The 15,761-nt window shown below is 42.7% G+C and overlaps 1 protein-coding gene and 1 long non-coding RNA gene across 9 annotated transcripts; one reads left to right on the plus strand and one right to left on the minus strand.

The window, feature by feature from the left end:
* The first annotated feature begins 632 nt into the window (after positions 1–632).
* Positions 633–12,658, plus strand: LOC119309301 (lysine-specific demethylase JMJ25-like). Of its 6 annotated transcripts, XR_005150449.1 has the most exons (13): positions 634–1,510; positions 1,599–1,701; positions 2,016–2,337; positions 2,425–2,488; positions 2,586–3,291; positions 3,931–4,260; positions 4,500–4,811; positions 4,889–4,961; positions 5,066–5,151; positions 5,278–5,397; positions 10,609–10,814; positions 10,921–11,220; positions 12,365–12,658. XR_005150449.1 is itself a non-coding variant. In XM_037585324.1 (11 exons), exons 1-11 carry the CDS (start codon positions 861–863, stop codon positions 10,115–10,117), a joined length of 2,895 nt encoding a protein of 964 aa, XP_037441221.1. In that variant the 5' UTR covers positions 633–860; the 3' UTR covers positions 10,118–10,389. The 6 variants fall into 6 exon arrangements, 3 of the variants coding, with proteins under 3 accessions (XP_037441221.1, XP_037441223.1, XP_037441222.1); XR_005150447.1 differs by having other exon boundaries at positions 10,609–11,220; XR_005150448.1 differs by having other exon boundaries at positions 10,609–11,213.
* LOC119309302 lies at positions 10,816–14,851 on the minus strand. Of its 3 annotated transcripts, none has more exons than XR_005150451.1 (3): positions 14,368–14,851; positions 13,394–13,491; positions 10,816–12,463 (listed from the first exon to the last, which is right to left on the minus strand). It is a non-coding gene; the product is annotated as an uncharacterized LOC119309302 (long non-coding RNA). The 3 variants fall into 3 exon arrangements; XR_005150450.1 differs by having other exon boundaries at positions 13,340–13,491; XR_005150452.1 differs by lacking the exon at positions 13,394–13,491.
* Positions 14,852–15,761: the final 910 nt, after the last annotated feature.

The following is a 15,761-nucleotide window of genomic DNA, read 5'->3' on the forward strand; positions in this document are numbered from 1 at the left end:
TTAAAATGCGGTTCAAAATATATGCCACCACAGTTGTATGGTGTCGTTCCGCATCCGTGTTCGTGAAGCGGTCCCTCTGTCCGCGGACGGATGGGAGAGCATTTTTGTGGTTCCCGTTGAAGATGCTCTGAGCCAAACAGGAATCGTTCCCTGATTGCGAACATGTCTGGTCATCCGGGCACAATGCTTTGGACGCTGCTGTAACCTGGTACTTCCGTCAAAAGCAGAAAACGTGTCAAGGTCTTAGCTGTAACAATACGGGGCCTGGCCGGCCTATACTCTGTACAAAAAAGATCCGTTGGACCTTTCTACCGCTCGAAAGTTGTGCGGCACGCCTCACAAGTCACGACTTGGCACGACCTGTCACGCCCGTCAACGTCACTCAGGCCCATTCCGTAGCGAACGAACCTTCGTTTCGCACCTGTAATTACGTTTTTATGCACAAAAAAATATACAGCAGGTAATAAACGACAGTACAACATTTACCGTACATTCCCCACACAAGAAAACCTTTCGCAGCTAGTAAATCCAACCAGCCCACCCGTCAGTCACGAGATGCGACCAACCCACCGGAAACCGAATCAAAAACCAGCAGCGGCCGCAGCAGGGAGGAGCGAGCCTCGTATCGGGCCGCCCCGTACGCGCGTTCCACGTGGTCGCTACTCCCTCCGCCCCTCACTCCCCTCCGACGAAAACACCTGCGGGCTGCGGCCCTGCCCGCCCCGGCCAGATTGCGCCCGACGGATAGAGGTAGCTATTAAATCTGGGAGATCGGATTGGAAGCAAAATCGAATCCCCGAATCTGGGTTGCTCGCCCTGATCGGCCGTGGGTTCGCGCGGCGTCGTCGGCGGCGGCGGCCATGGGGGCGATTGGTTGCCGTCGGGCCGGGGGGCCCGTGGGCTGGCAGTACGTCTTCGAGGATGAGGAGGACGAGCGCGAGGACGAGGACGCGCCGCTCGTGGAGGAGGAGGGGGCGGACGAGGACTGGGGGGTCGAGATGGAGAGGAGGGGGACGAAGAGGAAGGGGCCGCGCTCGTCGCGGCCGCGCAAGACGCGGCGCGTCGCCACGCTCTGCGTCTCGCCGGCGTCGTCCGACTCCGGGTCCCCGTCGTCGAGCGCCGTGCCCAAGCGGCGGCGCGTCGCCACGCTCCGCCGCGTCTCGCCGGCGTCGTCCGACTCCGGGTCCCCGTCGTGGAGCGCCGTGCCCAAGCGGCGGCGCGTCGCCACGCTCCGCGCCTCGCCGGCGTCGTCCGACTCCGGGTCCCCGTCGTGGAGCGCCGTGCCCAAGAGGCGGCGCAGCGGAAACGGGGCCAAGAGGGGCCGCCCCGTCGCCGTGCCCGCGGAAACGGCTGCGCCCGCAGCAGAGGAGGCGACGCCGAGCACCAGCGCCGCGGGCCGCACCAAGGGGAGGAGGTCGTGCCACCAATGCAAGGGGGCGATGAAGCAGCAGATGACCAAGTGTAAGCGATGCCGCGAGAAGATCTACTGCGGCCACTGCATCGAGGATATGTACATCTCTCTTCTCACCCCGCTTGTAATGTTCGGTTATTAGCACGAATGAACATCCGAGTTACCAGTGAGGCCTGTGGGTTTGCAGGTACCCGGCGTTGTCGTTGGCCGAGGTTAGAGCCGGGTGCCCGTCCTGCCGTGGAATCTGCAATTGTAAACGGTGCACTGCCAAGGAGCAGGGTGAACCCAAGGTGATGATCTTGTGGCTTGCTGAGTTATTTCCGATAGTGCAAACGCATCAGCAGTTCAGCATGATATCAGCACTAGAGATTTCTAGGTTACATTCATAAGATTTCTTGTTTTAAAATAATTGTTCTCCGTTGCGACAAACTGACAATGCTGTGACTTGTAGTACAAATGGTTGTTATATTGTGACATGGAAATCTAGTTATCGAGTGTTTGCAGTGTTTGACGTACTTACAGTTTTGTGAAACCATAACAGTTGTAACAAAAAAATCGACGCCATATGTGTAGGTCTAAAAATATGCATTTTTTCCACCTGTAGAGTTCAGTTTCGAGGAAACGCAACGGCAGTAGATCAGTAACGAGGAGAAAGAAGGCTAACACCTCAGGTGTAAAGTCAACCAGGGCTCGTAATGAGGTGGCACAGACTGAAGCAAATGACAACTCCTTCCTAAGATCCAATGAGATTAATAGCACATCTGTCATATTAGACAAGGTAGATACGTTGGATGCAAGACCTGATGAGATTGCTCGGGAAACTAAAGTAAAACATGCTAGATATCTGTTGCACTATCTGGTGCCTTGTTTGAGTGACCTGAACAGGGATCAGATGGTTGAGAGAAAAATAGAGGCCGAAATTCAAGGTAAACTAGATTCTGCAGAACATGTAGAAACTAAATAGAGTGGTGCCTTGCAACTAATTGTTACTTACCCTGTTTTCTGCCAAACAGGATTGGAATTGTCTGAACTGAGTGTTGAACAGGCTGACTGCCGGAATGATGAGAGGATGTTCTGGTACTGAGTGCTCCATTCATTCAACTTTGGATTTTTTCCCCACTTCCTGTTGTTATTTTATACTTTGTAGTTATGATTTCATTTCTATTTCAACCAGTGACAATTGCAGAACTTCGATCTTTGATCTGCATAGAAGCTGTCCAAACTGCTCATATGAATTATGCATTGCGTGCTGTAAGGAGCTTCGTGAAAATAATCTAGAGGGCTCTTGTCGGGAAGAGCTGGTGTCTTATCCTAATAGAGGAATTGACTATATGCATGGTGGTGATCCATCGCCTGAGTTGATGAACTGCGTGCAAACAAACTTGTCCAGTTGCCAGCCTAAGACTACCAAGTGGTGTGCTAATACTGATCGGACTATTAATTGCCCCCCACCTGAACTTGGTGGTTGTGGTGATCATGCCCTTAAGTTGAGACAGATGTTTCCAAAAGATTGGTTAAATAAGCTCGAAAGGGATGCTCTACAGTTGAGTAAGCAGCTAGAACCTTCTGATATTGTCAGCGGATATACACATGAATGCCCATGCTGTACTAAACATGAAAATGCAAGGCATGCTGCTACCAGAGATAATTCAACAGATAACTGCCTATACTGTCCAAAATCAGATAATGAGAAAGGAGACGATCTAACTCACTTCCAGAGTCACTGGGTTAAAGGAGAACCTGTTATTGTACAAGGGGTACTACAGAAAATGCCACATTTGAGCTGGGAGCCACCACATATGTGGTCTGAAGTACATGGTGCTAGTACTACCCCTGATATGAAAAATGTGAAGTGTATTGATTGTTTATCTTGTTGTGAGGTTAGTGAAAAATATTCCATATCTAGGAATGTTTTTATTTCTTGAATACCTTTATAGTGTACTCCCTCGGTATCAAAATATAAGACGCTTTTTGACACTTATATTTTGATATGGAGGGAGTATTTGTTTGTCAACTGATTCCAAATACATAAGATATTAAGGTGTAAAAAAACACTTTGTTGTCAAGATCTAATTTTTTTTCCAAAGGTATCTGGTAGCTGATTGTGTTACACATTTACCAAATTTCTATAATTATTATGAGCATTCTATACCTATCCATCAGTTTTAATATAATCATTAGCATCCTGAATGTCGAAAAGGTCCTGGTGTCGATTAATTCGTTCACCGTCACCCAAAAAATTTGTTCAGTCCCATGAGCTCATTAGCTGGAAAGTGTTTACTGTCTTGAAGTACACTTTTCTTTGGTTATTTCAGGAATAACTCATCACAGTTGTCTGAAATATGTAATTTAATTTAAGTGCAAGGTTCCAAGAGAACATATATTCAGACAAATTTCTGTTGGGATGGATGAGTGAGTTGGATTAATCTGTTTCATGCGGACTTGATCAGTGTAGTCATATGTTCTTCATTTCTCATTACCCAGAAAGGAAATTCACCTTTTGTGTTTAAATAATTCAGGTCGAGATACGCACACAGGATTTCTTCAATGGATACTATTATGGTCGGGTGTATCAAAATGAATGGCCCGAAATGCTTAAATTGAAGGACTGGCCTACTTCAAATCATTTTGAAGAGCTTTTGCCTTCGCATGGAGTGGAATACATCAATTCTTTACCCTTTCAACCATACACAAATTTGAAATCTGGCTTGCTAAGTGTCTCCGCATTGCTTCCTGATGACATTCTAAAGATTGACATGGGCCCAAAGTCATACATAGCTTATGGCTATGCGCAGGAACTTGGCAGAGGAGATTCTGTTACGAAGCTTCATTGTGATATATCTGATGCAGTAAGTAAATAGCTGTACTCCCTTAGCAATTGACAAGCACAAATACCTTGGAAGCAAATTCCTGTCTCTTGTGTGTATATGAAAGGAAAATTTTCACACTTGCTTACCTCAAAGAACTTAATTTTCTTGTAATGTAGAACATTCAATTTCATGGGACCAATAGTAGAACCATGATTCGTGCTAGTCTTGCTGAGATTTGCTTCTCTTTAATTATTCTATGTTAACTTTGATATTGTTAGGTTAACGTTTTGATGCATACTGCAAAAGTTGCCCCCTCTGAAGGACAAGAAAATGCAATAAAAAACTTGAAAGCAAGACATGAGGTACAAGATGAAAAGGACTGTTGTGGGAATTTTGCAATTGATGGAAGTGATGCATGTCATAAAAACTGTCTGGATTCAAACCATACATCCTCTCCTAACTACAGCAAGGACGATGATGGAGGTGCTTTATGGGATATTTTCAGGAGGGAGGATGTTCCAAAACTGGAAACATACCTTCGTAAACATTCCAAGGAATTTCGCCATATATATTGTTCTCCAGTTGAAAAGGTTGGTAATTGTGTGATATGAACAACCTTCTATTTGCTGCTATCATGTTTAACATCTTTCACCATGTTTAATTGCAGACATTTAACCCTCTACATGATGAAACATTCTATCTAACCGAGGAACATAAAAGGAGACTTAAAGAGGAGCATGGTGAGTTCTGTTTGTCTGCTTTTGTAACACTTTGCCAATTCTTTACTGCAAATGGTTGCAGTGTCTGGTTTGTATTTTCTTGAATTTTTGTTACCCCCATTTAGGAATCGAGCCTTGGACATTTGTACAAAAACTTGGAGAGGCGGTTTTTATACCTGCTGGGTGCCCTCATCAAGTGCGGAATCTCAAGGTAAATGTTCTCAGTTTACCATAGCAGTGCCACAACTCCATACCTGTGCTAGATAGGGGAGAACTGCAAAATAATATTTAAGTTTGCATGTTATGTATCTGATTATTTTTATTGTTATCATTGCAGTCTTGCACGAAAATTGCTATAGATTTTGTATCACCAGAGAATGTCCAGGAGTGTGTCAAGCTAACTCAGCAATTCCGCGTGCTTCCTAAGAACCACAGAGCAAAAGAAGATAAATTAGAGGTAAGTATGACCTTTTTTATGAACATAATTAAGACTTTTTCAATGCACCCATTTTAACCATCTTGCATTACATATGCATTTCAAGCAGCATTAAGCTAAGCTTGGGACTATAATTAATATATTATTACAATGCAAGATGAGCTCCTGTGTGCTCTTTTCTCTTCTTTTGTTGAGACCAGCTGCAACATGCTCGGTACCTAACTTTGGATTGTAACAGAAGTTGTGTTACTTCCTTTTAACTTCCTTTTATGCAAGGGTATAACTAATTAAATCTGCCACATTACATCATAAAGTAACCTCCTTCTGACTGTGTTGCCTCATCTTTTCATCCTTCTCACCGGCGACCATCTCCTTGATATCCATCCTGGCATCAACTTTCCTCCTGTGTTTGTTGGCTTGACGTGTAGTCACTGATGTGACCCTCACACTACCGTGGCTGCCGTGGCCCATGCCTTTGCAGTGTCGCTGCGACACAGTCTCTGTCTCTTTGTGCTTTCGCAGCCGTGCATGCATTGTAGTGAACTTAAGGCACCAGCACCGCTGCTGTTGCAACCCCTGCAGTGAAGTTCCTCTGCTGTCATTACCATGACCTACAGTGCTCCCGTCTTCTGTGCCATTGCTGGCGAAGCGATTGTTGCTCTTGGGACCTCGCACCACCCTGGCCATATTCCTACCGGCCTGACTCTGTACACTAACTACCGCAGCTGCATGCGTGTTGGTGTCACAAGATGGGGAGAGCGTGCACAGGTGTTGGTGGAGGATAAAGTGCAGCATCTGTAGGATTATTATATCGGACCGTCTCTAGGTATGCATTTCAGGAACGAGATTGTTGTAGCTTTTCTCTTTCTTATTATACTTGACTCAAGGACATGTTGGTAGGAATCAGATCTACAGATGGATATCATACTTTTTTATGTCCCATTTCGTATTTTTTTCCTTGCAATGGGATCGGATATTTTTTGCCCACTTTAGCATCCGCTTCTCAAAACGTCCCGTGATCCACAAAATTAATGCGGTCTTAGTTCCCAACTCTTGAAATATCCCTTCCCTCCTTATTCTAAAACGGACTCTCAATCATGAATCCTCATTAGCCACATCACCTACTGGACAGTAGCCATTGGATCAAGCGGGAACACAGTAGCCACATCACCTACTGGACAGTAGCCATTGGATCAAGCGGGAACACAGTTCAAATCATAGGATTGCACTCCTTTGCAGGCTCAGGCAATGTCCAATGCAAGTCGCGTAAACATGCGCTAGAAAAAAGAAAAAAAAGTGTTCCCATATTAAAAGTCCTAGCTTCCAAAGCAAACAAGTTTAGAGGCACTTACATTATATTTGAAAAAGGCAAGAACCCATAGAGATTATATTTGAGCAGATGGTTGCAAACGGCCAGGAATTTTATCCCTAGCGCCCACTGTCAGCACTGTGTGGGCAAAAGGCAGTTCCATGAGAATATGACATGGCAGTTAGAGTAGAATATTATAGGGAGACAGATCGGATTCACGTGCAATACAAGAGATGGCAGTATATTAAGTTGACTAACCGGCGCCTTTTGGGTAGAAACAAGCATTTGTATTTCTAATAACTTTTATACACTTCAAATATTATAATTGCTACAGAGAATATGCCACAATTTCTTCTCGCCTACTTCTAGGCTTCCTGTTTTCTGTGCACAATCATCCTGCAACATATACACTTATTGACAACATCACTCCCGCAAGCCATCTCTCTTCTTTTTGTTGACGAGGATTTCCGAACTGATAACATGACACTTCCGTTTGGTGCTTTCTCCAGTCCTCAAAATCCACTCTTTGTAAACCTTGTCTTTTTGAAGATAATTTCTGAAGGTGATGAACATCATGAATCCCTTCTCTTTTGTTTTTGGCTGATTGTTCCTGATTTGATGACCATCAAGTTCTCCTTTAGTTTCTCCAACACAATGTCCAAGAGCCATGACCATCGAACAGATTCTCCTTCAGGATTTCTGTAAATTACTCTTTGCAAACCTTGTTCATTTTGAAGATAATTTCTCAAGGTGATGAACAGCACGAATCCCTTCTCATTTGTTTTTGTCTGATATTTCATGAATTGATGACCACCAAGTTCTCGTTTAGTTTCTCTAACACAATGTCCAAATCCACGACCATCAAACTGAAGAAAAAAAACAAATTCCTGCGAGCAATCACGACCACTCTAATTCTAAAACTGTATACTTGTTTTGCTATTTGATATTATATATGGCCCTTGAATAGAAAATTCCGGCCGTTCTCCCGGTTGAATATGACATCATGCAACTTAATTTTGTCGTGCATGAAGTCATGACCCACCAATTTTTGTGCCAATGATGTGGCTGAGTTTCAAACTGGTGATGTGATCCGAGGGAAGTCCCAATGTGTTTATCTTGTGTTATATATCTGATTCAATATGTAGTTCATATGTATGTGCATCTCTCCTCGGAGTTTTGCTTCTTGGCATGTTTTAGGTGCGTCTCACATCATTAAATTGCTCGAGGCGATGTTCTCGGCGCAGTCCCAATCTTGCGTGATGAATCTCACTGGCCCGAGACTCCAATTTGCACATTTCAAGATCTAGTTAGGATAATGACATTAATAATAGGCTACAATAAGGTTTTGTTTGTACTCCCCTTGTTCATCAATATATGACGTTTTAGATTGTTCATACAAGTCTCTAAAACGTCTTGTATTAATGAACAGAGTAGTTGTTTACGACACAAATTTCATAGCTTGCTCTCATCTAACCTTGTTTATTGCAGCAAGTCTAAAGTTATTATGAATCCACTCTAACCACCTTAACTTAATTTTGTGGACTAGTTGGGCCATGCCATTGCGGGCCCTTTACTCGGCACAGTTTCCCAACGTAATTCGTTTATTTTTTAGGATATGCTTATAAGATCCTAGTTCCATGGCCACTACCGCAAAATCTGGATGATAAAAGTCTTAATGGTTGAAGCCCTTGTAGTGCGTGGCTAACGAGTTCTACGTAGTAGTCTAGAATTTGCCCCTTCAGTGGTGCATTGTTGCGGTCCTAGTCACTCCACCACCAAGTGGATGACTAGTGAGATGGAATTAATGATACCAATCGTTGACACACACCCAACCATTGTTGGGCCAATAAGAGGAAGTCATGCCAAACAAATCCGTGATCAGGTGAATGCTGACTTGAGTTTATCTTATAGTTCGATGAATAGCTGTCCTTTCATCTTCGTTGTTGTTAATCAAACTGAGGCGCCATGTCAAGGAAGCCAACCATTTTTTAGTTCTTGAAGAAACAAACCTGCAGAACCAAAGTTATAAGTGAATTGCTTTGAACACTTATGACAAGTTCAAAAAGAAAAGAAAAAACACTTGCCTTTGATCTTTTGTTGTTGAAACAACATCCTCGAACTGCAACGTGACAATGGGGCATACTTCTAAACGTAGTCATCGAGTCTACTTTTCAACCCTATAAAACATGTATGATTTGAAGTAGGCGTGTTTGTGAAAAGCTATTGCACAAGAGTTGCCAAGTTTGTGACTTATCCACCCAAAGCATCCATGCAAATATTGTTGTCATTTGGGACTATGGTTGTACCTAGCTAGAGTGGTTTTCCCCGTCTCTCTCGACCTATGATGAAACTCTCCAGTTACTAGCTACAAACTTATGCAAGAACAAAACAAGTGCTCCTTGCGGCCATTGTTCTTGCCAGTCCATTTGGATTCGCAAGAACGATGTTTCACCTAATTCATGCCCTATGTTTATCAACATTTTGTCTGAACAGGTACTAATTCAGCAACTCTCAAAGCTATAGCTTCTCCCCGTTGGCCTTGCTTACACTACAATAAGGTCACTTGCTTGGAAAGCTAGGCTATTTCAGTGATCCGTAAGTGAGGGACTCTTGATAAGGTCCTCCTTCTCTCAAGGACCAGATAACAACAAAGGATTGCCTTTGAATTGTATTTCCTTTCGCAGCTCTCATTTGCACCTCTCCGGATAGGTGTCTTTTCTCGACACGTTCCTCTCTTCAACGCTGACAAGGTCTCTCTTACAACCTCCTCTGTCTTTGTTTTGTGAAACATCAAATACTGCATCTACACAGCCATAATTGGTGTCTTAACTATTGGGCTCTCTAATCCATTCGCCCCCACTTTCGTGTCAGTGTCAGTCCAACAGAATGTTTTCGCCGTTGGTGTTCTTTTCTATCTCGATGCATTTCACCGCTCTATCGAAAATTCTCTCTGCCCCTACCGTACTCCAGCATCAGCCCCGGGATTTCGCTGCGGACTTGAAAAGCCACATAAAGTCTTGGTTTACATTTTCGTGATTGTTCAGACAATGGATCAAATTCCGTGTAGCTTCGAATCACCTTCCTAACTAATGGTTCACATTAAACCTTGCACTTGCAACTACTTCCCTCCCCCACATTGATCTTTTGTAGTGAAGATCTGAGCTCGCCAGGGTCGTTATTGGTGTCTCTGTTGGGTTTTCTGCATTGGTTTTTCAATTTTTATGTGGCCCCTGCTTTCTTCTAATTTTTCTATGTTTTTTTCCTCTTCCGTTTCTACACGGTTTGTGCGCATGTGCGGCTCAGTGTGTAGTGACTAATCACAGGGAGTACAGGTGCACTGGTGCACTACACGGTGAGTACATTTGCGTTGTGTGTGGGAGAGTTAAACTGCTATGCGGAAAGTACAAGTGTGCTACTCCCTCCTGTTCCTAAATATTAGACTTTTTAGAGATTTACAAAGCAAAATGTGTGAATCTACACTTTAAAATATGTCTATATGCATTTATATATAGTTTGTATTAAAATCTCTAAAGAAACTTATATTTAAAAACGGAGGGAGTGCGAAGTACTATAAGGCCCTGCTTGGAATCCCTGAAAAGTTATACAACTGTAAATTAATTACCCCTGTATATTACTCCCTACGATTCAAGTCTTACTACAAACTACATACGGATGTACATAGACATATTTTAGAGTGTAGATTCACTCATTTTGCTTTGTATGTACTCCCTCTGTTCCTAAATATTTGTCTTTCTAGAGATTTCAACAAGTGATTACATACGGAGCAAAATGAGTGAATCTACATTTAAAATATGTCTATATACATCCGTATGTAGTAGTCCATTTGAATCTCTAAAAAGACAAATATTTAGGAATGGAGGGAGTAGTTCATAGTGAAATCTTTAAAAGAAACTTATATTTAGGAATGGAGGGAGTACTGAACATCGGTAAAATACAACCGGATATAAAAGTGGAGCCCAGGGTGCTTGGTTCTTATTTGCACCGGAGTTAAACTTGAGCTATGCGGAAAGTACAAGTGTGCTACTCCCTCCTGCGTCGTTGGCGGCTGGAACTTCCATGTGGAGTTTGAGGAAACACTTGATGTGGAGACTGGTTGAGGAAACACAGGGTAAAACACGACGTTTGCATGTTGTTTGGTTGCCTGCATATGAGGTCTTGTCATCATGAAAACAAATTTCACCTGATGTTTGGTTGCATACATGTATGGTGATTAGGAGTTGATAACTACACTTGAACATAGAGATTACAGTAGAATGCACACGAGTGCTTCGGTGACCACAGGCGGGACGACTACGACAACCAGGGGCATGACTATTGGTCGATGTCGGTGTACCAGCAGAGGCAGGGCACAAGGGCTACCTCCACGTCGCAACTAAAGCCAAACAAACCGACGCCGGCAGCCACACCTAATTGTAGAACGAGACTGGCGGCGAGATGCCATCGAAGCTTCCCGCATGGCACAAGGTCGGCGACGATGCTGACTACGGCGCACACACGCCTTCACAAGGTACCAGGTTGGCAGTTCTTCAATCCCTACCGTCGAAGGAAAACTCAAACGGTGAACAGTACATGATGAATGTATCGAAATTCATCCAAAATAGCTTCAAACATAAACATGAAATTGAACATCTACATTACGAACCAATTGTCTGAATGGAACCACAACAACGCCGTGCATCTTTTCCATGTACAACTTATATCAAATCGATGCACGGTTGTGTAGATTAGAAGAGACTGGTGAACGAGATTACGAATGAAGGAGAATAGGAGGGTGATTAGGAATCGATTACAGTGATTACAGTACACTGGTCGTATGCAGATCTATTCATCTATGATTTGTGAAATGAAAAACCCACAACACGAAAGTTGTGTCAGACAGCGAGGTGAAGCTACTAGTCAAAGGAAACTTCAAACGGTCAACCGTCTGCCATGAATTTGTCAAAGTTTGTCCAAAAAAGATTCAAATATGAACACGAAATTCAACACATACAGTGAACGAAACTATGATCCGATCGCTTGAATGGAATTAGAACATCGAGGTGCATATTTTTTGTGTATAACTTTTCCTGAATCGAAGCATGATTATGTAGAAGCGATGAAGGAGATTAAAAGGTGATTATAGGAAAATACCTGCAAAGTGTTGTCAGAGCCATCCACGTGGGCTCGAGAGCATAACTCGGGCCTGCTGGATACTATCGTGCCGTGCAGGCCCAACTGTGTTTGCATATAACCAAAAAAGCTGCATCCAGTGGGCCTGGGCTGTATGCAGGCTATCAAACGCGTAATGAAAGGAAATGCAAGGTGAAAACGTTTTTAAATTTAGAGATAACATGCCTTTTCTCTTCCGATGGTAAAAAAACCCGTAAATTTGTAGAGAAAACCCACCACGTGTCGGCACTAATGCATTTTGGGGTAACCTTTGCAAAGATATGTAATTTCTGGAGAAGAGTGGATTAGGGCATCAGAGTGGTACTGTTTCAGGTGGGCTTTTAGTTGGGCCGAAATTTAGGGCTGATCATACGATTTGAATTTTGATGTATGTTGCAACAAAGAACACACATTATCTTTTCCGATGCATATTGACTAATTTTACTTGTAAATAATTGCATCGATAACCATGAGCCGTTACTTGACAACCTTACCTTCTATTTGGCGCAGGTGAAGAAGATGATAATATATGCCGTTGATCATGCCGTGGAGATTCTGAAGGAGCATTGGCACTCTTCCCCGTTGGCTTGCTGATATTGTCAGGGATTTCTGCGGTAGGACAAATTGATGACAACGGTGTTGAGTAAAATGTATAGTGTTGCCAATAGTTCTCTGGCACAATAACTGAGGAAAGGTAGACTATGCAAAAGATCGATGTACTCTGTAGAAAATAGTTGAGCTCAGTGAAGAAATAAAGTATTATTTTGTTGTTGTGAATTATATTACACATGCACATTGCAATCACCAGGGATAGGAGCTATGTATCTATCATACGTACGTAGCTATGCTTAGGAAGCAGACGCTCAAAAAATGTATGCAAGTTAGATCCCAAACTTAGTGACCGACTGCAGGCAAGCTTTAAGCATCTCCTACTTTAAACTACCATCTACTCTAATGCAAACTCTGAGGCACAAATGATTATGTTATTTTCAGTTTTCCGTAAGGGCATCCAATAGGCTACCCACATAGCCCTCGTGACTTACTTTTTAAATGCATTGATGGATGGGTGTTACTCTCTCTGTCCCAAAATAAGCGACTCAACTTTATACTAACTTTTTACTATCATTGTTACATTACAAATGATTATGTACTCATCCATTCCAAAATAATAATAATATAAGGTGTGCTTTGTATTACTAAGGCAAGGCTTTAACCAAGCATTACTCCCTTGGTCCATGTAACCTTGTGATCTACTCCATCCGTTTCAAAATAGATAACCCAACTTTATATTAATTTTGTACTAAAGTTAGTACAAAGTTGAGTCATCTATTTTGAAACAGAGGAAGTAGCTCTAACTTTGATCATTGATTTGACCAACAAAACATATGCAATATGCTACAAATATATACCACTAGATTATGTTTTTCCAAGACATAGTCAAAATAACAATGCATTAACAACTACAATACGAAAAAAAGAGCATACCAAGTGCATAGAAGCTCTCACACAAGATGGGGTCTAGGGAGGGATCATAGGAACCTTGTTTTGCCCATGCGAAGCGCAATGCAGAGAGGCTGGTTCAAATCCAGAACGGACAAGTGGGGAGGACTTCACCACTGCGCCAGCCCGCCCTCTAACTACAATGTATTGTTTGGTATCATAATTCTTGATATTTTTCTACAAACTTAGTCAAAATTTGTATCATTTGACTTTAAAAAAACTTGGTCACCACAAAAGCCCAATTAAATTATGTAGTGTCTTGTATACAATACCGAATACAAATCTATTAACATCAAATTTAAATTGCATAGGCTATGTTAATAATGCAAGTGCATGTGGAAGCTAAATATAAGGTATATTATAAAATAGAATATGCCACATTAAATGATCAAATTGTAGTATTAGTAAGCACAATTAAGAAAACTAAGCTATGGACAACCAAAACAGAGGTCAACGATTAGACTAGTCTAACCTACTCATAATATGAAATAGAACATAGCACATAAATTGGGAGGAACTGTATAAGTAAGCATTATTAAGTATAACTAAACACATTAAAAAAAGTAAGTTATACAATTTAGTGTTAACTGAAATAATAGTCAAGGCTAAGACCAATTTGAACTTTTGAATCCTTTTAATGTTTATAACACTTGTTTTAACACAGTAAGAACATAGATGCTCGCATAATCTTCGCAGTCGACGGAAACATCTTCTCACACAGAAAAAAAACCATTGGAAAGAAAGAAATAAATCTAGAAAAATGCGAGCACCAATGTCAAATCTAAGTCTTGAACCCTAGTGGAAGTTCCAACACAAAGAACCCAACCATCCAAGCTACACTCAATTTGTATCTAGAGCGTTTTTATAATATTGTTCAAAATTTTGGTTATGAATATAATAAGTATCACAAACCAACGGAGTTGACTTCACAAACTCGATACTAACTCAATTATGATTTGAATCTTGATCACAATAAGATTACAAAAAAGTGGTAAACAAAAACAAATCCTAACCTTGAAATCTGTTGCAGATTCATCTTTTCATATGTCATTGCCTTAATTCTTCATCACCAACTTTAGGGGTCTTGACAGATCTGAACCAATATTAGGGTTTGAGAATGTCAGATGCTTCAAAGGTTCTTGAAGGCGCGGCGAGCGATTATGGCCCCAATCGCATCGAGCACGGAAGAGGATGATGTTGAGAGAAGATGTCAACATGCTTAAAGGTGTGAGAGCAGATCTAGAACCACATAATGTTAAGATAAAAGAGAAGGAGGCAAAAAATATATATTTCAGATCTAAGAGAATAATCAAGAGACATGATCGAACAATCAAACGGAGAAATTTACAAAATTGAACAAACAAGAGAACAAATCCAACATTATCCATCTAAATGACAAAATCCAAGAGAAAAAGAAAGAAATAACACAAGGCAAAAGAGAGGAGCATGCGAAAACGCCTTGTAGATCGAGCCAGAGTCCAGCTCCAGATCCCCAAATCGAAGATGAGGCCACGGGGACACAGGGAAAGGGCTGCCTTTATATAGGCCAAGCCTCCCACGTGATTAGGTCTTCCATAGCGAATCTGACCTTTGTAAAGGAAATACCCAGACTACCCCAAAGCAGTTAGAGATTAGATCACACGACGTTTGGGATCTAATCACGATTTGAGATCTCCTGTGCAAATCCAATCACGCCGCCGCGCAGCGATCGGCGCGAAATCAGCACAAGGCAGGTCGGGGAGTTAAGACCATGTTTTTTTCTTGAGCATAGCGCTCATATACACACGCATACACTTATCCCTATGAACGCACACATGCACACCTTATCCCTATGAACACCTCCGAGAGACTGAGCCGACATATCATTTTAAGATTTACGAAGCAACCGTAGGCGCCTCGTCGTCGACGGGAACGTCTCCTCCCACTGAAAGCGCATCGTCGGAAATCTTGAAATAAATCCAAAAATAATGCGAGCACCAGGATTTAAACCCTGGTGGGTTGGGGATACCACTGTCCACCTAACCATCTCAACCACAGGTTTTTCTTTGGACAAAGGAGTTGACCATGTAAAGCCGGGCGTCTGGACGGCTCGCTCGATTACTGATTGATCATAATTTTTTGACGCACACGGACGCCTCAAATGGGTCTTAGCGTCTGGGTTGACCGACACTCTTCATATCCAATCCAAATATAGGGCGGATATGGGGCGCCTGGGCGCGCCCGCCACGTCGGACCCGGTCCATGCTGGCTCACCCAACCCCACATATATTCATCCTCGTTCGCTCGCCGGAGCAAACCTTAGCCACTTCACTTCACTTCCCTCCATCACCCGAGCTCACCTCCGGCGGTTTCCGGCCTTCTCCGGCATGGCAGGTAGCGGATCAGACTTCGACCACTCCGGATCCGT

The sequence above is a fragment of the Triticum dicoccoides genome, chromosome 5B (genome assembly GCF_002162155.2).
Source record: "Triticum dicoccoides isolate Atlit2015 ecotype Zavitan chromosome 5B, WEW_v2.0, whole genome shotgun sequence".
Lineage (NCBI taxonomy): Eukaryota > Viridiplantae > Streptophyta > Magnoliopsida > Poales > Poaceae > Triticum > Triticum dicoccoides.

What these genes read in the sequence shown, in the direction of transcription:
- LOC119309301 (XM_037585324.1), top strand. Translation starts at nt 861, where the DNA reads ATGGGGGCGATTGGTTGCCGTCGGGCCGGGGGGCCCGTGGGCTGGCAG. An exon ending in GGCCACTGCATCGAGGATAT is followed by an intron (nt 1,511 to 1,598) that starts GTACATCTCTCT and finishes GTGGGTTTGCAG; the next exon opens with GTACCCGGCGTTGTCGTTGG. An exon ending in ATTGTGATATATCTGATGCA is followed by an intron (nt 4,261 to 4,499) that starts GTAAGTAAATAG and finishes TGATATTGTTAG; the next exon opens with GTTAACGTTTTGATGCATAC.